Genomic DNA, 23,718 nt, shown 5'->3' with positions numbered 1-23,718 from the left:
TTATGTCAAGGTACGTCTCTTGTGAATATCAATTGATTGTTAGGTTTTCTCTTCTGAAATTACATTATGACGCATTCACATACATTATTAATACAAATACATTTTCCAGGGCGAGACGATGAGGCAACCACAAGCACTTCCACTGGTTCAAGAGGTCCACGAGGGAAAAATGCACAATATTACCGTGATTACAGAGCATGGAAGCGAGCGGAGCAGGAAAAAGAGTCGTTGAATAGTGATCCGTCTACGACTGCTGATTCTTCTACAATTAACGTCGCAGGTTGTGAAGTTTAACTTCTTCCGCGCAGAGGGACTCTTCGCACTATTTTTTTTTTCATATTTTTTACTGCGATGATTTAGAGTAAAATGGTGCAATAATGAAAAAGTCCAAATTTAAATAAAAATCAAATTAAATAAAAATCAAATTAAATAAAAATCAAAATAAATAAAAATCAAAATAAATAAAAATCAAATTAAATAAAAATATAAACGAAACAAATATGCTAGTCACAGTTGTTACCCAAATCTTCCATTTCGATTCGTTGCTATTTAAGTTACCAATTACATAATTTTATGATTGATATCATCCATGCCCTCTGTTGATGAGGTAGGTATTTATATCAACTTCAGCTCATTCTGATCCCCTGTGGTATCTATATAATAGCGGATAAATAGTGTTTTGGGTAGAAAACTAATTCCCACAAAAACGGAGCTTCAAATATTTAGTGAATTTTTGGTATCTACTTAGCTTACTAAACGTCTAGAATAATCTGAGTGATCAAACTGCGTTTTTCGTCCGCCATCTTGAAAAAAGCATCAAAAATTAAAATAAAGTCTTGTTTAGGAACAAAAGAGAGTAAACGTCTCTCGCTGGAACATAAAGTAGTGCTATTTCTTTTTTCGAAATAAAATGTTTAGAAAGATGAAGTAGGTGCAAATGTTTGATATACTAAAATAAAAGTAAACTGGAAAAAAAAGTAAAAATAGAGGGGGGAAAAAACAACAAATAAAATAAGGTGTGATATAAAATTAGCATAAAACAAGCCGGTAAATGGGACCTGGTTGGTTGACTGTATAAAACTAAACACAGATGGCGCTAGGGGTTAGAATTCGTTGTAAGACTTACGAATTACTACTTCGGATTAAATTTTACGTCTAAACTTGAAAAAGCACGTCATCCAATATTATTATACTTGTAGTGTTAACACGTTCGTTCAATTCAAATTTCAACGAAACAAACAACAAATGAATTCGGATCACTCCGCAAGAATGCTATGATGTAACCCAAAAAATTACAAACGGTGATATTTTGCACAGCTGTAGCCAAATAAGGGATAGCCTCAAAACAGGGCAAACCTTACACTTCATTTATGTTTTGATATTAATTTAATTAAATTAGTTTTAGACTCACCACCAGTTAAAAAGAAAACTCTTATAAATGATAAAATTACGCGTAAATTAAAACACAGATTACAACAATAAAACTTTCTAGAATATTAAGCCTGTTAACACAACGCCTCGTAAGCATACAATAAGCGGAGGGATACACCGGAAGTTTTCTGAATTTCTTCCGGTTTTAGGAATCTTGTTATTGTTTACATTCAATCAATCATCCATAATATTGGCATTTAGATGAAAAATATTTTTAATGATAAAGGAGGGGGGCAACTTTTAAACGCAATAGAAAAACATGAGTGCACAGAAGCAAAGATATTTCAATATTTAAAAAAGGGGGGGGGAACTATACAACACGGATTTTGATATAGATGATATTGAATGGGTTGTAATATTCGCGCACAACACTTGAATGTAAGAAGAAGTCTAGCTTCTTCGATACGTAGCTGAGGCCAGCTAGGTCCTTCTGTATGACAAGAAAAGCGCCAACGGTTTTTGAGCCGACGCATGCGCACATCGTTCATCCATCGTAGCATCTCTAAACTTGCTTAACAACACATTTTTTGACACCTTTGAAGTGGCTGTCCCGATATCTATTTAAATTATACACCTATGTTAAAATAATAAAGTATATTCACAAGTAAATATTTTCCTTGTTTAATAAGTAAACCTTTTTCGAAACCATATAAGTTTGTAAAGAGGAAAAGCAGACGGGTTTTGAGTCACTTTTCATTAGCTCTTTACATGAGTGGGGAAAGACAAGGAGAAATGTGTTTTTTGGGAGGGGTATGGGATTTCTTACTGGGTAAGGACGGAGAAACCCTCTGTTAGGAGGCAAGTTGTTTTCCTAACAAAACTTCCACACCTCGATGCAAGGCCGGATTTACGTATAAGCTAAATAAGCTGTAGCTTGGGGCCCCGAGATGACAAGGGCCCCCAGATCCTACTTTCCCTTCTCTTTTTTTAAAGTTTTATTCGGAGCTGGGGCCATCAGAAGCCCAAAATGCATTTTTTTTTCTTTTTTACATTGTCGGACATAATATAAATAAATGACTGAATAAAACAAAACACTTCGTTGTCATTAGTAGGGAACATATCATCTTTCAAGCAATTTGAGTATTAATAAATTATTTTTAAGTAAACAATTTTTTAGTTTAAAAGGTAAAAAAGTTTTTTTTTTTTGTCCTATCATTCGATCATTAGACTATTTCATATCTATTTCTAAGGATCAGAATTGCCTTTTATTTTACTTTAAAATTGTACAAATGATATATTTAATGCTTTCATATGATATGTAGCAGTTTTAAATAGCACTTTAAAATATCTAAAAAAGGACAGAAATTGTCAGTTCAAAAAAAAATTAACTAATACTTTTGAATAAGAATTTAAATAACTACACACGTTTGTTTTGCTATCTCATTCTATATAGCATTATTTAGAGTAGACAATTGCGTGTGGGTGTGATGATGACGTAATAAAAGAGGCATACAAAAAAAAAGCAAATTTCATTTCAGTTAAAATCCTGAATATTATATTTTTAAACTCCTCGAAAATGTAGTAAAAGAGGTATACGAATTAACTGTCGAAAACAAATTAATGTTAAGTAAGAACGAAACAAAAATGGTATCGAAATATGCTGAATCACTAATGAGACCGGGATGAAAGACATCGAAACCTATTTGATTGAATAGTATAACTAGAAGGTGTTTCTAAAATTCTGAAATCTATCAGGCTTTAANGATGAAGTAGGAGCAAATGTTTGATATACTATAAAAAAAGTAAACTGGAAAAAGAAGTAAAAATAGAGGGGGAAAAAACAACAAATAAAATAAGGTGTGATATAAAATTAGCATAAAACAAGTCGGTAAATGTGACCTGGATTGTTGGCTGCATAAAACTAAACGCAGATGGCGCTAGGGGTTAGAATTCGTTGTAAGACTTACGAATTACTACTTCGGATTAAATTTTACGCCTAAACTTGAAAAAGCACGCCATTCAATATTATTATACTTGTAGTGTTTGCGCCTTCTTTCAATTCAAATCTCAACGAAACAAACAACAAATGAATTCGGATCACTCCGAAAGTATGCTGTAATGTAACCCAAAAAATTACAAACGGTGATATTTTGCACAAATATAGCCAAATAAGGGATAGCACTCAAAACATGGCAGACCTTACGCTTCATTTATGTTTTGATATTAATTTTATTAAATTTGTTTCAGACTCACCACCAGTTAAAATTGGTAAATGACAGAAAACTCTTATAAAGGATAAAATTACGCGTAAATTTAAACACAAATTAGAACAATAAAACTTCCTAGAATATTAAGCCTGTTAACACATCGCCACGTAAGCATACAATAAGCGGAGGGATACACCGGAAGTTTTATAAATTTCTTCCGGTTTTAGGAAGCTTGTTATTGTTTAAATTTAGTCAATCATCCATATTATTGGCATTTAGATGAAAAATATTTTTAATGATAAAGGAGGGGGCAACTTTTAAACGCATTAGAAAAACATGAGTGCACAGAAGCAAAGAAATTTCCTTATTTAAAAAGGGAAAAACTATACAACACGGATTTTGATACAGATTATATTGAATGGGTTGTAAGAAGAAGCACACGCATTCGCGCACAATATTAGAAGAAGTCTAGCTTCTTCGATACGTAGCTGGGGCCAGCTAGGTCCTTCTGTATGACAAGAAAAGTGCCAAAGGTTTTTGAGTCGACGCATGCGCACATCATTCATCCATCGTGGCGTCTCTAAACTTGTTTAACAACAAATTTTTTGCCATCTTTGAAGTGACTGCCCCGATATCTATTTAAATTATACACCTATGTTAAAATAATAAATTATATTCACAAGTAAATATTTTCAAAACCGTATAAGTTTGTAAAGAGCAAAAGCAGACGGGTTTTGAGTCACTTTTCATTAGCCGTTTACAAGAGTGGGGAAACACAAGGAGAAATGTGTTTTTTGGAAGCGGAGGGATATAGGGTTTCTTACGGGGTAAGGACGGAAGGCCCCTCTGTCAGGAGGCAAGTTGTTTTCCTTGCAATACCTCCACACCGGGATGGAGTTGATAGGTGCCTCCAGAACAGGTTTACACGGGGGCCTATTAGAGCTGGTCTCACTTATATATTCTTGAATACCGCATCTGGGGAGAAAACCGGTTCTATGTATCTTGCCTCTCCTCCTTTCTCTCACCTCCTCTTCTCAGTTGCATTGGAATGTACTACGATGTTTTCCCCTTTCTTAATATTTTTCGTATTTAATTGTCCAAAATATTTTTTTAAATTTTTCACGATGCTTTCTCTTAGAACTATGTTCAATATCATTTACAGTTCCATAAAGTTTCACAGCTAAAAAGTTTTTAATCTATGTGAAAATCAAGACGGAAACTAACGTACTTCCTTCACCCATGACTCTCCACACGCTAGTGATGAAGGCAGGACAAGTGTTGCCACAGGTAGAGAGTTCTGCTTTACGCCACTTGCAGCCCATTTCGATCGCCAATGGATTATAGAATATTTCAATTGAAAAATGATATTAATGCCGATTCTTCAAGACTTCTCTTAACCTAACTTAATAAGCGAGTAAAACTTTTGTTTGATAGAAGAAAGTGAATAGGTGATACATTATTTCCTTTTTAATTTCTATGTACCGTAAACATCTTGAAGAAAAACATCGAACAGTGTTTGCTAATTCCTTCGTGTAAAATAATTATTACCAGCAATGACAAGTCAATAATTAATACCAATTAATACAATAGTTAATGCTAACATTGCCTAATGATATCAGGAGATGGACAGACCTTTGGTGCAAATCACTCCTCGATATTACTAACAGCTGTTGGCATATTTTATTACTTTATAACCGATGTTGAACAGCAGATCCAATTATTGGGTTTACGGCTATCAATGTTCAAGTCCGTAGCCTTGTAATTTTGAACCCAATCCAGAAGACAAGGGAACTTCTGAATCAAATATTGGAAGAAATTTGGCTTCGTGGAGGACTATTTTGATGGAACTAATCCATATTTGCGTTGCATGGAGAGGAAAACCATGATAACCTCTCATGGATAGCCTGACGGCAGGGGGATTCTAACAGAAAATGCTTCTGCCAATGAAGATTTTTACGTCAGAACTGTGATCAGCGTGAGCGGATGTGGAATGCGTATCGACCAGTCAACGCTGAAATTCGAACCCGGTTCACCTCAATGGAAGGCTCTATCCGCAGAACCATCACGGTTCAGCTGTTGGCATAAAGGCAATTGCCCTCTCAGACGATATCACATGTTCAAGTGTACTAATTGCAGTGGTGATTATACAGAATCATCGTTAATTATCACGCTCTTAATTAACGTGTGTCGGCAGAGATGCAACTGACCTCCCAGACGATATCACATGTTCACTTGTCTAATTTTAGTGGTGATTACACATAATTATCGTTAATTATCGCTCTCTTATATATTGTATGTTATGCTCTTATGTGTTATCAGCGGTTCGATCATATTTACTGTATGTTTTTAATGAAAATAGTAACGATTGCATACTTTTGTTAAATATACAAGCAGTGTTTGTTTGTTTTTTACAGTTATGTAATTAACTATTTATTTACTGTGAGAAAAGAACTAAGTAGATTCAAAAAAATGAATTCTCGAAATCGGCTCAGATGAAGAATAAAATATTGAGGAAAAAACAAAACTAATAAAGCAGTAGTAAACGAGAGGTAAAACAGGGTCGGCCGCACTTCCAAGCTCCATAAGGGGTTGGAGAAGAACTCGTGTTATTAACTAGGGAATCGGATTTCACATGAGTGCTACAAGATTCTAGAGCAGGGGTCGGCAACCTGTTTGTCCTTAAGGGCGCAATACTAAATTTGAAAATCACCGAGGGCGCATATTTTACAGATAATCATGCACAATCCTAAACTCAACTGACTACTTGCTGTATATCGCCGTTTGACAAGAGTTAAGTAAATCGCTCTGGCTATNAGGATTATTCGTTTCATGTAAAAGTGTTAATTTATTGAGTCATTTATAAACTAAATTATTTAAGTAAATATTTTAGTAAGCATAATTTTATTTTACAACCGTCTTTGAACAGCCGATCCAATTTTTGGATTTACAACTTCTAATGTTCAACTCTCTGTAGCCTTGTAATTTTGATCCCAATCCAGAAAAGAAGGATGGAAATTTGTATTCGTGGAGGACTTTTTGATGGAACTAACCCACATTGCGTTGCATGGAGAGGAAAATCTCCCGCGGTAAGCCTGACGGCAAGGGGGCTCTAACCCAGGATCTGCCTGCCACTGAGGATATTTTACTTTAGCCCTTTTAATGGTGTAAGCCGGGTGCGGAATTCGTATCGACCAGCCATCGCTGGAATTTGAACCCGGGTCACTTCATTGAGAAGCGAGAGCTGTATCCCTTAAACCACCACGACTCTAGTAAGTATAATTATAAAAATTGTACTCATTGTCTGAAAGACTTTTTCCTCTTTTTCTTTTACCATGTAATTCAAACTCAGAAAAGCAAACAATTTTGTTAAAACAATTTAATATTAACAATCAAAACTGTTTTTTTTTTTTTTTTACATTGCGAAATGGGGGGAAAAACGAGTACTTGTAATTTTTCGTTCGGAAAAAAAAATAGAGAGAAAAAAAACACTGGTCTATGCTTTTGTTCTTTGTGGTGAACTAACAATATTTAAATTTTAAGAAAAATCTGCAATTTGTTGAAGGAAAAAAAGCTACCAAAAGGCAAAAATTATGTATTTAAAAGTCATTAACAAAGAATATTCTGCTAATAAATTTTGCAATATAACTGCTGCAGTTTTATTAGCACAATCCAAATGTTTACACAAGAAACAGTAGACAAACATACACCAATATAACTTAACTCACTGGTTATTGCGCCTCCTAATAAATTAAGGAATATCTCCCCCATTGTTTTACATCTAAGCATAATACAAGCATTATATTTTTAATAGAACAAAAGCATAGACCAACGGTTTTCTTTCTATGTATCTTTTCTCACCCCCCACCCCTCTAATAAACTCAAGTAAATTTAAATTTATAGCTTTCACGTGACATGAACGTTGAAGCCAATTACGCTTTGTCTATGCTGCCATGCAAAGTCACTTTAGAATGCAGTCCAGAAATATGTAGGAGTCGAGTATCTTCAATGCAAAGGCATATAAAAAAGCGTAAAAAAATTTCCAGGCGGCAATAGACAACAATTAACAGGTTTATGTGAACTCGCAAACATTATACAGTTAACTTTTAATTTTATTTCAACGTATAATTACTGAGTTTAGATGATAATACATTTTAATAATTGTTCTGTTATCATTTCAATAAATAATTTACATTTAATACGATCGAACTCTATCCAGGGAATATTTTTTATATATTCATTTCATTTCATAACCGTCGTTGACCAGCCAACCCAATTTTGGACTTGCGACTAGAATTCTAAACTGCGATAGTCTTGTAACTTTGAACCCAATTCAGAAGACAAGAGAACTCCTGAATCAAGCATTGGGAAGAAATTCACTTTCGTGGAGGACTTTTTGATCGAAATAACCCGCATTTGCGTTACATGGAGTGGAAAACCATGAAAACCTCACACGGTTAGCCGGGCAGCAGGAGGCCTCTAACCGCATGAGCTGTCAGCCACCGAGTATATTTTATGTCAACACTGTGGTGGGTGCGAGCCGGGTGCCGAATCTATTAACGACCAGCCAAAGGTGGGATTTGAACCCGGTTCACCACAAAGGTTGTGAACGGTCCATCTCCTGAGCCACCAGGACTCTCCGTTCTAAATATGCCTACTGCTTAAAAAAGTAAGGAAAAGTAAGTACGAAATTCCTCATTCAGTAGTTAAATTTAGATTGAACATCGTAAAGGCGCATATTTTAATGTGTCCATTTTCTAGTTTTAATGTGCCCATTTAACCGCCGTTGAACAACCGATCGAATAGTCAGATTTCGACTAACAATATTCAACTCCGTATCCTTGCAATTTTGAACCCAATGCAGAAGACAAGGGAACTCTTGGATCAAGTATTGAGAGATACTTGCCTTCGTGGAGGACTTTTTGATGGAACTAATCACGACATTTGCGTAATATGGAGAGGAAAACCACGAAAACCACCCACGGTTAACCTAACTGCAAAGGGGACTCTAACTCATGATCCATTTACCATTTTATGTCAGCAATGTGGTCGGTGCGGGACGGAATCCATATCGACTAGCCATCGCTGGGAATCGGACCCGGTTCACGTCAGTGGAAAGCGAGCGCTCTATCCCCTGAGCCACCACAGCTCATTTTATTTTATATTTTTCAATATGCTAAATGTGAATGAAGGACATATCTGCATGTAAAATGCTGCTTTGCCTAGCATTTCAATGGCCTCAATGTCACTCACTCGCTTGAGATTTTTATGTCGACTCCTTTACTATTCTTTTCTGTACTCAAAACTTTACTGAATTCGCAATGAACGCGTTTTCATATTCTAATAACACGCAAATTATTACAAAGTCACATTTTCAAATGACAGTTTTGATTGACCGATGGGCATCGTAGATGTCCAACTTTTAAGGAGGGCGAAATTAAAATACCTAGTCATGATATTTCTCTAAATGTTCACATATACGAAAGAAAATTATTTCTTATATCTGCTAAACATCTGCATAAAGAGTGATTATTTTAATCGAGTATGCAATATTTTTAAATCGAGGATGATTCATGAAATTTTTCTTTGTATGTTTAAAATATTGGGGGGGAGGTTNTGGGGGGGGGGGGAGTTTTAGAGAACTCTAATTATTGAGAGAGACAAGCACCTACCGTCCCCCCCACAAACGACGCCCATGGATTGACACATTTAATTACCAACCAACAATATATAAACTTCGACGCCCCATCTCTCACAACAAATACATTGTTGACCATTTGCGGCACTACAGGAATTCGCAACCAACAGACAGAATTTTATTGCAAACAATAATTTCTCGCTGAATGTCTTCACAGTTTTGAACTCTTGTCTTCTTTTTCTATATATTTCTTCACTCGAGGTAAGAACACCAGAACAATGCTACAAGATGCACATAAGGCTGTCATGACGTACAAGAGTCCATTGTATGAGCCCAAAGTGCCTCTGAAATACCCTGAAAATAAATTGAATAAAACTTGTTAACTTGTGGCGTTATCAGCAGCTATTTTTCGCCAATTTCCGTCTTAGTACTTTTCAGTACTTCTGAATAATGTTGATGCACTTTTATTGTTTCGACATTGGTTGTGATTGTAGTATAGGTTGTTCTTACATTTAACGATCGCCATCGGCTACAGGACGACTAAATATAACAAATGGCGTTATGGCTATTAAAATAGTCTACCGGTCGCCAACGAATAAGTGACTTTTTCCATCGAAAATACACCCCGTGTGCAATTTTTGATGATTATGGAATTATAATCACGACACTACTCTACATTAATGGAGGAGACACTCTCAGTTTTGACACTTTTTTAAATTTCTCAAGAATTACTTAAAGGAGTATTTTGTAACTTTGGAAGTGTTTAGTTCATGCAATTTTTCATACTTAGTCATAAGATTTAAAACTTTCAGAAGCTTGGAAGACCAATTACAAACTAATAAATAAAACAACTATTTTTGAACATCCTATGCCAGAAAATAAAGCAAAAAAAACTTCTACGGATTGCTTTAGTCGTTATTTTTAATAACGGCATTAAGTTTCGCAAACCTAGAGTAAATATTTATGAAAAAATGGAAATTTTTACAAAATTAAAAAAAAAATATTAAAAAAATTTCGCCTTATGTGTTTTCACTATAATTTCATAAATATTCACATGACAAAATTTTTGCAAAAATTTAAGATCAATTAGAAAATTGTTGATTTAAAATTTTAAAAAAATTCGCTTTACATTGAAACAAGATATGAGTATTTAAGCTATTTTTTTTATACTGCGCATGCATAGAAAAATTTTGCGAAATTTTTTTTCATAACTTTATAGGGGATCGTATTTAGCAACTATTGATAAAAACTTTATTTTAATATCTTAAAAATTTAAAAAGTTTTAAACAATTTTCTATTTAGTGTGGCGTTTTTCAGTTGAAGCGTTTAAGTGTGTCCATATCGTATAGTTATTGTTATTACATTAAATTAAGGAAACTACTCGTCTTAAATTTAAACAAATAGAACATTTTATTATTTAAACAATTTAAGAAATAACATAACTATATTAGAATTAGAATATACAATTAAACCAACCTATTATTTTACATTAATTCTTACGTGCTTTTAGAATAGATGGAGAGAGAGACTTACCAAGTTTAGTCACGGTTTCGGTATCAGACACACTCTGACTGATTGTTTTTTTTTATTGCTTTTTGAACCCTTTCTTTCGGCTGCTTTTATATCCTATTTTTTGGGTGATAAAAAGTTACAAATCCGAGGAAAGGTCAAGTCCAAAAGTTATTGTTGTTTTCGAGATTGTCCCATGATGGGGTTAATCCCATGATGGGGGTGACATTGTAAGATATAAAGCTAATTGTTTATTTGAATTACTTTATCCGTATTTAAGTTACTATTTGCAGCTGGAGATTTCCCACGGTAGTTTTATTTAATCGAAGACTTTGAAATGTTCTAGAAATCTAATTTTAGCCCTTTCTCTTGATTTTAATTTTGAGTAATCGAATACTTTGAAATGTTCTAGAAATCTAATTTCAGCCCTTTCTCTTGATTTTAATTTGGAGTAATCGAAGACTTTGAAATGCTCTAGAAATCTAATTTTAGCCCTTTCTCTTGATTTTAATTTTGAGTGACGATAAGCGTCACATCAGTTTTTGTACTTTTTAAAAGAAAGCTCAGAACGATAAGGGGATATCCACAAATTTCACCCTATACTATTAATCAAGATTTTTATAAAATTGAGACTGGCATTGTGGGGGGACGCCTCCCCCTCCAAAAAAAATATGCTTTCCCTAACATGTTTTCTTTCTCTATACCATCAAAGTTTAGATTCCGGACCATTATTGTAAAGTATTATCAATTATTAATAAATTTTGTCTTATCATACAAAATAAAACTTGTAAAAAAACACTGATCGCTTTGAGCTCTCTTTTGAAGAGTACAAAAACGACTTAGAAAATTGCTTGAAACTTTTTAAAATTTTAAGGTATTCAAATCAATTTTTTTTAATTCGTTGCCAAATACGATTCACTACTAAAGGATGAAAAAACTTCTTAAAATTTTTTCAGTGCATGCGCAGTTTAAAAGAAATACTCATAACTTGCGCAGTTTTTAACGAATTTATTTTTAAATTTTAATTCGGCCATTTCGTAATTAATCTTAAATTGATTCAAAATTTTTTTCTAATTCCATTGAAGATCTATGAAATTATAATAAAAGAACGTAAGGTGAAAAAATTAATTTTTTACAAAAATGTCCATACCTCTATGAATATTTACTCTAAGTTTATTAAAAAACTTCATGCAGTTATTAAAAATAACAACTAAAGTAATCGATACAAGTTACAAGCTTATTGCTTGATTTTCTCGCATAGGGTGTTCAAAAATACTTGTTTTCCTTTGTTATTTACTGCTGGTCTCTCAAACACCTGAAGGCTTTAAATTTTATAGATAAGATGAAAAATCGCGTGAACTAAACATTTCTAAAGTTAAATATAATCCTTTAAGTATTTTTTGAGAAATTTAAGAAAAAATCGCCAAAATCTGAAAGTGTCTCTATTATTATTGTATATTATAATATTCATAAAATTACTTTATTTCAAATTTGTTTCTTAAAATTTTTCTCCACTTTAGAAATGGATCTTGTAGTGTTCACCCTATTTGAAAACGGCCTTACATTATTATCAACAGTTTCTTTAATTGTTTAAAAAATTTTATTCCTGAAAAAAATGGTCTCTGTTAAAAATTATACAATAGGCCCGAAATAAAATTCTGCCAGCTATCCTTAAGGCCATTTACAGCGCCACCTGGTGCAAAATTGTAGATTTAGTGTTCTTATATTGAAAACGGTACGAGTCAGAGAAAAAAAGTGAATAATATAGTATTGGTACAACACGAATGCTAAGAAAAGAATACTATATTTATGAGGCAAAATTATTTGATCGTGATTTCCGACAGTGTGACGTCACGAAACGACGATCCTCAAAAGAAAAGGAATCTCGAAAAACATATTTAGTTTCGATTTTCAAACATTTCTGAAGCTTTGTTCAGCGAAAATTAAGCTATCATTTCATAAAATATTGCGTGTGTTTTCTTTAATATTGTTCCTGTGATGATCACTCCACAATGTATTAAGTCCCAAACAAGCATTTCAAACATGTTTTTTTCCCACAAAAATTTTCGAACGAAATCACGAATGAGCTCCAACTTCGTAATTCTAATTGTTTCCTTGATAATCTCGAATCTTTTTTACAAATAGGAACTAACTTGTGAGCGGTCCCATCTTACGTCGCATAGCTGCTTACACATATCTTATACATAACTGTACAGTGCGCAAAAATAACTTTTGATTTACTGATCGGATCTTCACGTTCTAGGACTTATTCTTAATGGTTCGAGAGGATGACCTCCAATACGCTAATTGATTAGTGCAGGCGATATTTTAAGGTACGAAATAAGACAAGAAAACTAACTTTCTCTGAATAAACATACCTTTTTTTCAACAATTTCGGATTTCTGATGCCTAATATGTAGGGGGTAGCCGCAATATGGGAAATATTGGCCCGATAGTTTGGTCATTGCAGAGTTCCAAAGTTTGTACCCCTTAATGTTAATTTTACTTAATGTTAATTTTACTTAATGTTAATTTTACTATATCTCGAGAACTTTTTACGCTAATTGAAATTTTTGCGCGCAATTATAAAATTTGTTTATCCTATGATAAGTTCACGGAAAAAATAACTTTCAGTAAATATTTATCATTTTTTTATTATTTATTTAATACTAGTCGAAAATATTTTGAATCGTAAGGTATGCAATTTTTACATCATTTTAAAGAATAGAATTTTACATGACAAAATGCTAAATTTTTCCAAAATTAATTGAATAATTCCAAACAAATTGAATTTTAAGTAAGTGACTATTTTAAAATTCGATTTCACTGTACTTAAAGAAATGCCGTTGAATATGTTTTTTTAATGGTCTTTCCTATTGCACTAAATCACATTTTCAGTCATTTCATTAGAAATTCTGCTAGTTTAGACTCAAAGCGTTCAGCTATTCTCTGACAAGCATCTTTTAAGAATGTTAAAAGCTGAACCTTAATATTAACTTGTTTATAAGTTACCTTGTCGAAAGCTGAATCTTAACTTGTAAAAACTGAACTTGTGAGCTTGAGAAAGAAAAAAAAGGAGCTAGTTTCGCTAGTTTCGCAATCAAACTTCTTTAAATGTATAACATAATATCGGCAGACAAACTTACCTATTAAGGGAGACATAGTAAAACTCATCGGCACATAAAGAATTAGCCTCGATGCCATAGCCAATGTTCTTTTCTCTTTTTCAATAAACTCCGTCACAATTCCAGGAAGAGCAGTTAGATTGGTTCCACTTATGAAACCAAATATACAAATGGCAGTCATGGTCATTGGAAATCCAGACACCCAAACTAGCAGAGTACACGAGAGTCCTATGAGGCCGAAACAAAGGGCACAGTAATTCCTGACCTCCATGTATCCACTGTCGGTCACAAATCCTAGAGCCATACGTCCAATGGTTTCTACAACTCCCTGCCCAACCACAAAGTACACTTCCAGATGGCGTGGGATATTTTTGTCACGGACCAAGTCCACTAGTACAGTCCATGATATGTATTGGATGTAGAAAAAGGAGCTCTGAATAAAAGCTATCAACAAAAACACAGGATTCCATAAAATGTCAATTGTTTCATATTTTGTTGGAGACGCCTTTTTCTTCTTCCTTTCAAATTTGTTCGTTTCATTTGTCAACCTGTTATCAATATTTTCGAATAGATCCGAATTCAATTCTTCTTCCAATTTCCTGTCTCTACTTTCAATAATATGCTGCAGGTCATTTTCTTCTTCCAATTTCCTGTCTCCACTTTCAATAATATGAGGTAGGTCATTTACTTCTTCCAATTTCCTGTCTCTACTTTCAATAATATGAGGTAGGTCATTTACTTCTTCTAATTTCCTGTCTCTACTTTCAATAATATGAGGCAGGTCATTTATTTCTGCCAGCTTTCCACCTCTACTTTTAATAATATGCTGCAGGTCATTTTCTTCTTCCAGTTTCTTATCTTTGGGAAACGTTCCACTTTTGTCTTGAAGTTTTAAGTGCGTGGCAATATCGTTATTGATTTCAACAATACGTTGTTCAGAATGTTTCGTTGTATTCATAGGCATAGGCTGATTGACAGACGAACAAGGTTCTTCTGCATTCGAAGTGGACTGATCTGCAACAAAACTAGAGTTTGGTCTAGCTCCGGGAGAAAGTTCCAAACATGTGTGTGTTCTGGATACTCTTACGAAATCTAAGTTTGAGTTAGGAGTGCAGTGAATGGGTTCTACAGCCAACAAATTATTTTTACCAGTCTGTAATGATGATTGTTCTAGGCGCCTCGTGTTTTTTTCTTCGGGGTTGATTATTAACATTGCTGCAGGTACACTATTGAGAATGATGGCAGACATGATGAGAAATGATCCAGAAACTCCGCAATCGCTTATTATCTTTTCCAAAAGAAGCGGAGTTATGAAATGTATGGCTCCGCTTACTCCGAGAACCACGCTGAACCCTTTAGTCCTGTGCTTCACAAAATGCTGGTTCATGATTTCAGGTACCAAACATGATGACCATCCCAGTCCAAATCCTAGAAAATATCAACATGTCAAATAAATATATAAACTCTGCACATATGGCCTTCTATGTTTTTTTGTATGGATAGTTGACCGCGCAAAGCTAAAAGCAAATGGCTCTAGGGGTTAAAATTCTAGAATAGAACTAAATGTAAGTACTATAGTGTTTTGGATAGAACTAATTCCCACAAAAACGGAGCTTCAAATATTCAGTGTACTAAAAGTCTAGAAAAATCTAAGTGTTCAAAACGCGTTTTTCTGTCGCCAACTTGAAAAAAAACATCAAAAATTAAAATAAAGTTCTTGTTTAGTAACAAAAGATACTATACGTCTCGCACGCGTTTTTTTTTTTTTTTTTGGCCTCCATTTTGAAAAAGCATCAAAAATACAAAAGAAAAACAAGGTGTGATATCAAATTAAATGTTATATCGAGCTGGTAAATAATATGGATGGTTGACCCTATAAAGCTAAGCATAGATGGCGCTAGGAGTTGAAATTCGTCGTATGACTTCAGGGTTACTACTTCCAACAACTGATTTTTACGCCTAAGCTTGAAAAAACGCTAAATCCAATAATATTATACTCTTTTCAATATAACACGCAATTTAAATTTTCAATATTATATTGTAAACACTATTATACTAATTTGCAATATAACGCATTCTTTCAATCTAACTTTCAACAAAACAAACAACAAATGAATTCGAAAGACTCCGCAAGTTTGTTATAGTGCTACCCAAAAAGTAATAAACGGTGCTACTTTACACAAATATAGCCAAATAAGGGATAACACTCAAAACATGGTTAACCTTACACTTTATTTATGTTGTGCTATCAATTCTGTAAAATTTGTTTTAGGCTCGCGAATTGTTAGAATTTATAAAATATGGAAAACTCTTATGAATAGTAAAATAACGCGTAAATTTAAACACAAATCACAATAATAAAACTTCCTGGAATATTAAGCCTGTTCACACATCACCTCTTATGCATGACATAAGCGGAGGGATACACCGGAAGTTTTCTAAATTTCTTCCTGTTGTAGGAAGCTTGTTGTAGTTTATATTTAGTCAACCATCCATTGATTAAAGATATTTTCTCATCACCAACTTTAACATTTAATTTTATTTCGATACTTCTCAGAAATAGAGTAGAGAAAATGCTTAATAATATTCGAGTGCAGAAGAAACAAAAATGCAGTCGAAGTCTGATTGAACATAATAAAGAGATAAGCAGAATTAAAAACACCAAAGCTAGTTTGATTGACTAATAAAACTTGGTGATATTTCGAATAATCAACTTCAGCTTTCAATCGAAAGAAAGAATTTTAAACTAAAGACCAGTTCATAAAAGTTATTACCATATATCAGTCCTAAGAAAATATCGATCGATATGATTTCTTCAGAAAAGAAACATAATCCGACCCCAATGGAACATAATATACATCCAAACATAGTGACTTGTTGCAATCCGAATTTTTCGCCGAAATATCCGCCAAATGGACCTAAAAAAGAAGATGATGATAAAAAAAAAATTCATAATAATAAATTCCATAATGATAAAATTATTTTAATACATATATGTATTGTAGATATGTTTAAAACAGAATCGGGCCGGGGTAGCACAGTTGTTAGTGAATCGGGCTCCGGTGTGGAAAGACCGGGGTTCGATCCTCGATTCCTCGAACATCCACTAAGCACATGCGCATACGTGCTCGCAAAATCTTTGGAATCGTAAGTCTAGTAGTCAGTCTCTGAGCATGAGTACAGGGATTTGGAGAAAATTTCCTTCTCCATCAGATCTATGTCTAAATTAAACTCGCTAATGCCTCCCAATGAGGTTATAGGATGACCCAGGTTCGAATCCTAGTGATGGCAGATTGATACGAATTCTGCAACCGGCTGAGGTAAAATATCCTCAGCGGAAGTGGTACATTGGTTAGATTTCTTTACCGTCAGCTTAGCCGTAAGAGATTTTCGTGATTTTCCTTTCCACGTATCGGTTTAGCTCCATCAAAAAATTCTCGACGAAGGCTACTTTCTCCCAAAGCTTATTCCAGGAAATCCCTTATTTTCAGGATTTGGTTCAAAATTACAAGGCTACGTATTTAAACAATGCTCGTCATCAATTCAAAATTAAGTCAGTTATTTAACGCCGGTTGTAAAATAAAATTAAATGCGTTCCCTTGGGACTATCAAAAACTGAAACTCTTCTAAGACACGTAAAACAATTACAAAAAACAGTTCTTACTTGATAAACTTCTCATTAAGTAAGCTAAGGCAAATGGCAGGGACGCATCTTTTCTGTTCGTGTCATACCTGTCAATCATTTCTACGAAGAGAAGGGATCCTAATTTCATTGGCCATGATATCATCATATATATAATGCCGCATGATAATGCCACCACCCAACTGTAAATGCTGTCAACACCTCTCGCCTTCATCTTGGGATGATGAACAAATTGGGATGATGAAAGGATGAGATGATGACTTCTTAAACCCTACTGACAAAGAAAATTTTACTCATTCATCTGAGTGTATATGTTACATCATGCAGAGTATTCTGTAATTGCCGCGCTAAATATTTATTATTAAGTAAGAAATGATCTTTGCGTTAGTGTTCGCAAACTACCATTTAAGTTGGGTAAAAATTATTTTAATCTTACTCTGACTGCTCAATATCAAGTCCAATCAGAGAACGCTAAGGATTAAAGTTCTTAAAAATTGCAGTCACTACTGCAAAATTAGAGCCAGTAGTTAAAGGTTAAGTACCTGCCGCTTGAGGTTGAATTATATTTTATGCTTGAAGTAATAAAATATAATTCAACCTCACACTTACTTAAACATTGGTATCTAGACAAATAAGATACAAATTCTGCATGCAAATTAAAATGAGACCAAACTTCAGACGATGGAACTAATAGCTCAGAAGTTTTAAGAGTTTTCAAGATACCTCACTCGCAGTTATCCCACTATAAATAATTTGTTCAATATTTCGATTATTTAAATGAAATTATGTGTAAAAGGCCAATGAAAAAAAATTAAAAATCTTTTTTTCAATCATAATTTATTGAATAATTTATGAAAAGAATATGCATTAATAAAGAATTCTGTAAGTATTGCTCATCGAACTTTTCAAATCAAAATATAATGACTAAATTCAAAAATTAAGAATCATGTTTCTCTGTTAGAAATTTTCGATATTTTTAACTGCGAAAATCTTAACTTAATTTATTCATTTTCAGCATAGGCATAAGCCAAGAATCAATTAAGAATTTCAAATATTCCATTCTTCGCATTAAATATTTATAAAATTAGCAGTCTTTTTTTCTTTTTTTGGTTCGTATATTCACAGCCGCTAATGAACTTTTTTTTTATATCAAGTCAGGGTTCTGAGATAATAAAACTCGATCATTAGGCTTCCATAGGCAAAAAAATATTGGGAACCACTGCTTTGAAACTGTGAATCCTAATTTTTTTTCGACTATAAAACCCTAAAGGATCATTCATCTTTTAGCAAAACCCCGAGACTTAATAAATAAATTTATAAATAGATAAAAATATTTAATGAAAATTTTATTAATTATTTTGAAAATATCTAATGATTGAAATTTCATTAATTATTTTGAAAAATTTTTTTATGATTGAAATTTTATTAATCATTTTGAAAATATTTAATTACTGAAATTTTATTAATTATTTTTAAACTATCTAATGATTGAAATTTTATTAATTATTTTGAAAATATTTAATGATTGAAATTTTATTAATTATTTTGTAGAAAAAATAATGATTGAAATTTTATTAATTATTTTAAAAATATTTAATGATTGGCATTTTATTAATTATTTTGAAAATGTTTAATGATTGATATTTTATTAATTATTTTAAAAATATATAATTATTGAAATTTTATTAATTATTTTAAAAATATTTAATGAATGAATAAAAAATAAAAAAAATTTCATAGTATCATTTTACCAATACTATTATGTCAGACAGTTAGATTTATTGGTCAGGAGTGGCATAAAATCTAATTTGATTTTACTGAATATACCTGACCTAAAACTTGGTTTTCTCATTGAAATAAAGACGAAACAGGACCAAAATAAATGTTGAAAATGGTTATTAGAGGGGCATATTTCTTCATTGTTAAATTTGGTTTTTTATTCTATGCAAATGCAATTTTTCATAAATGTGTCCTCATTATTAGAATTTTTGTTCGTTTTGCTTATTTCTTTCTTCACAAGCATTTTAATGAAATAATTTCATAAAAATAACGAAATTATAAAATGAATAATAGGTAATTAATCGGATATAAATTTAATGACAGGTTTCGAAAATGATAATTGATTTTAAAAAAATTCTTAACACTCGGAGCCTCTATGAATCACGGAACCTCAGGATACCATGGAACACTATTTGGGAACCACTGATATATGTGACTGATGTTAGAAAGATGTAGTATGTTTCAAGCTACAGCATATTGCTGTTAACTTTAACGAATTTCCTTCAATATTTTTAACATACAGGTTAAACACAGCTGATATTAGTTAATTTTTTTAACACATAGTTGAACGGGGATTTTTTTTAAATAACTAACACACGTGTGGCCAACAGGTTGGTTTTAATTGAAGTTGCTCTTTTGGAATAATGTAAAATCCGTTTTGGTGAACGGTTATCGAAGAAATTTGGTATTATTTTACATGAACATGGAAAAAGATATTGACAGTAAAATTAGTTTCCACTTCGATCAATAGATGGCATTTTTCATATACGATAAAGGACACTATACTCTGTTTTATGTTAATAAATAATCATTATCCCTATGGAGAGAGCCTGTTTGCATCTAAGCGCACGCCAAATTAAACGCCAAGCTTCTAGCGTAAACGTATAACAATATCGCCAACTCTTGAAATTACGTTGCACAGCCTCGTTTTTGCTTGATTTCTAATCAATAATAATAACAGTTATTAACAATAATAATCAATTAACACGTAATAAGAATTAATAAAAATGATATAGGAAGATTGTAACAAATATGCGTCTTTCTGTTCGAATTTAAAGAAACTGATAAAAGAATAATAAATATTGTTTCTTGCAAACGATTTTGGTCAACAGCGAAACAAAAGTAATAATTATATGGCATTTGATTTGTTAAGAGCATGCCATAATAAAACGCGCCATGTTTAGTGGTCCAATCAAATCCCATGCTCTTACAACGACATATAGTTGTTTCTTTTTCAAAAACAAATGTTCGCCTAGTCAAGGATATCAGTAAGGCTACGAAACTATAACTTTTTTTAATAATTCTATGATGTATATCGTAAAAGAGAGCACCCATTAAATTTCTGTCTGGCGTGTTTAATTTCTAAAAGCTTTTATATTGTTTTGAAAACATATTTGCATAATTTGATCAAGAAAGAAAACGGAACTGTATGTAGTAAGGGGATGATTACTTAAATCCTATATCGCAATGGTCTTTTCTTACCTTGTTACGGAGTACCATGCTATTTAGAAAGACTGACGTAAAATTTTTCAGTACCATGCAAAAGAAAGAACCTAGTCAAACAATAAAAGTCCTAACCCCCTGTGACCCTTCCACGGAATCCAAGGGTTCCGCGGAACATCATTTGGGAACCGCTGATTTCTGTAATATTCTGGAAATAAGAAACTATTACAAACGGTGCGTAGAATTTATTTGCTTATCTTTTTAATTAAATGCTCACTCGTAGAAATAAAATAACCGCCTAGGTGTGATATAGATCACGTGATCCGATTCTGTGAGATTTTGAAGTTAAACAAGGACATTTTTAACAACTGAACAGAAAATTTTAGAAATTTACGAATAAGCGCAACACAAGAAGATAAAAGATTTACCTCTTCCTCCAGATTTTGAAAAATACATAAACGAACCAACAGAATGTTTATAAACAAATGTATTTTTCCCCTTCTTGAGGTCAGAGTTTATCAAATCTTGATCCCGAAAATAATTCTGAAATTTAACAAGATAACTATGATTACGAAACTATGAAGACGCTTCCAGAGTAAAGTAAATAAGTAATTTTTAGATCAATTCGAAAAGATCAGATTAACACAGAAATCGGTAGGTCGGAAATCTTTTGAATTTTCAACATGATTTAAAACACTTAATTTTAATTATATCCATTAGTTTTAAATTTATTTAAATACAAGTACTTTTAAAACTTATTAAATTTGCAATAAGTAATGAAATTTAAGTGCAAATACATTAGGGTGTTCAACTTTAATAAAATTATTATGATTTTATTCAATGTGTAGTTAGTAGTAATTAAATAATAATTTTATCCATTTTTAGTTGGAAACATTGCATATGTCTGTTATCATATTGTTTAAATAATATTAAGAATTATTAATACATTTCATCAGAGTTAGCAGTAATTAAATAATAATTTCATCCGTTTTAGTTGGAGACATTACATATTTCTGTTATCATATAGTTTAAATAATATTAAGAATTATTAATACATTTCATCAGAGTTTAAATTAAAATATGTTAAAAGAAATGTGATTTAAATTTTTAAAAACTTTAAATAAAATATTAAAAAAACTATTTTTTTTTTTTAAATTTAGATTTTTGACGATCTCGATTTTCATTTTTATTAATATTTATATTCGAACTCGCTCCTTCTATAATCCAGCCTTGATTTAACGAAAGAAATTGGAAACAGTTGGTAAAAGTCCATTAGCTCGCTTTTAACTGGAAAATCCCATTTTAAACGAGCCATATTTATGCGATTCAAAAAAATTTAAGTTAATTCTATCTTTCCAGTTTAGGTGATCTTTCTTGCAAAAATATAATTCTTGGTGTTTTTTGAGTCGACGAATTGCTTTTTAGTTGTAATCAATTTACATCGTACTAGAGCTGCACGATGGGCAATTGGCGAAGATGTGGGAAACATCACCTAGTATGATCCGAAGACATGTCATCACAATTTTAATCCTCTTCGGAGGGGATGACTCCCCGCTGTGCTAGCCCATCGACCTGCAGGCGAAGTCGAGCACTTCACGGTAGAACAGTTAATCAGGACTGATACCGCACACCCTCGGTCCCTTCGTAATCTGATCAAAGTGGTCACTCTATCTTAGAATTCAATCTATATATATATTTCTCTTACACGGCGACAAAAAAAGCCTCATTACAACTCCTCGAATGGCAACGCTAGGAAATCGACCAATGATCGCCGCTAAAAATGTCACATGACAAATCTAGCTGAGGTGGCTCAACATATAGNTTCTTCCAATACTTGATCCAGGAGTTCCCTTGTCTTCCGGATTGGGTTCAAAATTACAAGGCTACGTAGTTGAACATTACTTTCCCACTATTAAAAATTAGACCACCAAAGCTTCTTATTTTTACAAAGCGGTGATTTTCTTTCGTCTTAATGTTACTGTGAGGGACCGAAATCGGTGATTGCTGATCTCCACCGGTGAATGTTGACAATTACATAATCCCTTTGGTAATTGTCCGAAATATATACTAGGTCTAGTGCCATTTTTGCTATAGCTTTAATATTTAAAAAAGCGTTTGAATCAATTTTAAACTGATAACGAAATTATTGCTTTAAAATTAAAAAAATAATAATAAAAACTGCGCCAAATAAGAGTAATTGAAGTAGTTGCTTCGTACAGCGCATGTGCGGAAAAAAATTTAAAAAAAAATTATCCACGCGCATCTAAAAGTGGATGAATATCCCAAGACACCAATGGGGTTGTCCCACCTGTGTCTAGGTGCCCTGCTCTCCCTCGGAAATCTATCTGAGAACGCTACTGGATTGCTCGCTCTTATCAGGGTGCATAGCCAAATTTTTCAACAAAAGATAAGCACTTTTCAAGCACTCAAAATATTTTTAAGCACTTTTAAGAAAATATAATAAGGCAGGGTTGGCAAAGTTTTTGACAATTGACGATTTTATCCGAATTTAACCGTTATGTTAAAAAAAAAAAAATAATAATAACTTTTGGCACAGCTTTTGACAATTGTCAAAAATCATACAATTTTTTATCATAAAACGAAGGACGTTTTCATATGCTAAGAGGACCGACGGTACGCCGAAATAGATTGGGGTGGAAATAATTGTGAAAACGTTGAATAGAACAAAATGAAATGTGTTTTCGCATAATGCCTGGCAAAAATCAACAGAGTAAAGGGAAAATTATGTACTTTTTAAAAACACCCAACGAAAAAAAGCACCTTTAAGGGCTTTTAAAAATCGAAAATAAGCACCTTTAAAAAACGCTACGCACCCTGTCTTATTTATAGATTTCTTTTTGATGTCCGTCTTTTAATGTGCCATTGGAAATAAATAAATAAAAATCTTTAAACGCCGTTCCCTTCACTCCCTGTAAAGCCTATCTGGTTGTTAGCAAGGCCATCGCTAATGAAGCTGATAATGGTTTAAAGGTAAATAAAAATTAT

At 32.8% G+C, this 23,718-nt stretch overlaps 1 protein-coding gene across 1 annotated transcript; it reads right to left on the bottom strand.

The window, feature by feature from the left end:
• Nucleotides 1-9,369: 9,369 nt before the first annotated feature.
• On the bottom strand, nt 9,370-21,190 carry LOC107437539 (uncharacterized). Its single transcript, XM_016049592.3, has 5 exons — nt 21,141-21,190; nt 17,512-17,761; nt 16,622-16,765; nt 13,869-15,275; nt 9,370-9,567 (listed from the first exon to the last, which is right to left on the bottom strand). The coding sequence occupies exons 2-5, from the start codon at nt 17,702-17,704 to the stop codon at nt 9,425-9,427; spliced, it is 1,887 nt and encodes a 628-aa protein (XP_015905078.2). The 5' UTR covers nt 17,705-17,761; nt 21,141-21,190; the 3' UTR covers nt 9,370-9,424.
• Between the last annotated feature and the right edge of the window lie 2,528 nt (nt 21,191-23,718).

Source organism: Parasteatoda tepidariorum, chromosome 10, assembly GCF_043381705.1.
Source record: "Parasteatoda tepidariorum isolate YZ-2023 chromosome 10, CAS_Ptep_4.0, whole genome shotgun sequence".
Lineage (NCBI taxonomy): Eukaryota > Metazoa > Arthropoda > Arachnida > Araneae > Theridiidae > Parasteatoda > Parasteatoda tepidariorum.
The sequence above is the reverse complement of the archived record's forward strand: the minus strand, read 5'-3'. Positions and strand labels throughout refer to the sequence as shown.

Coding starts and splice junctions, on each gene's coding strand:
- LOC107437539 (XM_016049592.3), bottom strand. CDS start 17,704: ATGAAGGCGAGAGGTGTTGACAGCATTTACAGTTGGGTGGTGGCATTA. Junction 16,766..17,511: donor CTTAATGAGAAGTTTATCAA/GTAAGAACTGTT, acceptor CTTCTTTTTTAG/GTCCATTTGGCGGATATTTC. Junction 15,276..16,621: donor TTTCTTAGGACTGATATATG/GTAATAACTTTT, acceptor GATATTTTCTAG/GATTTGGACTGGGATGGTCA.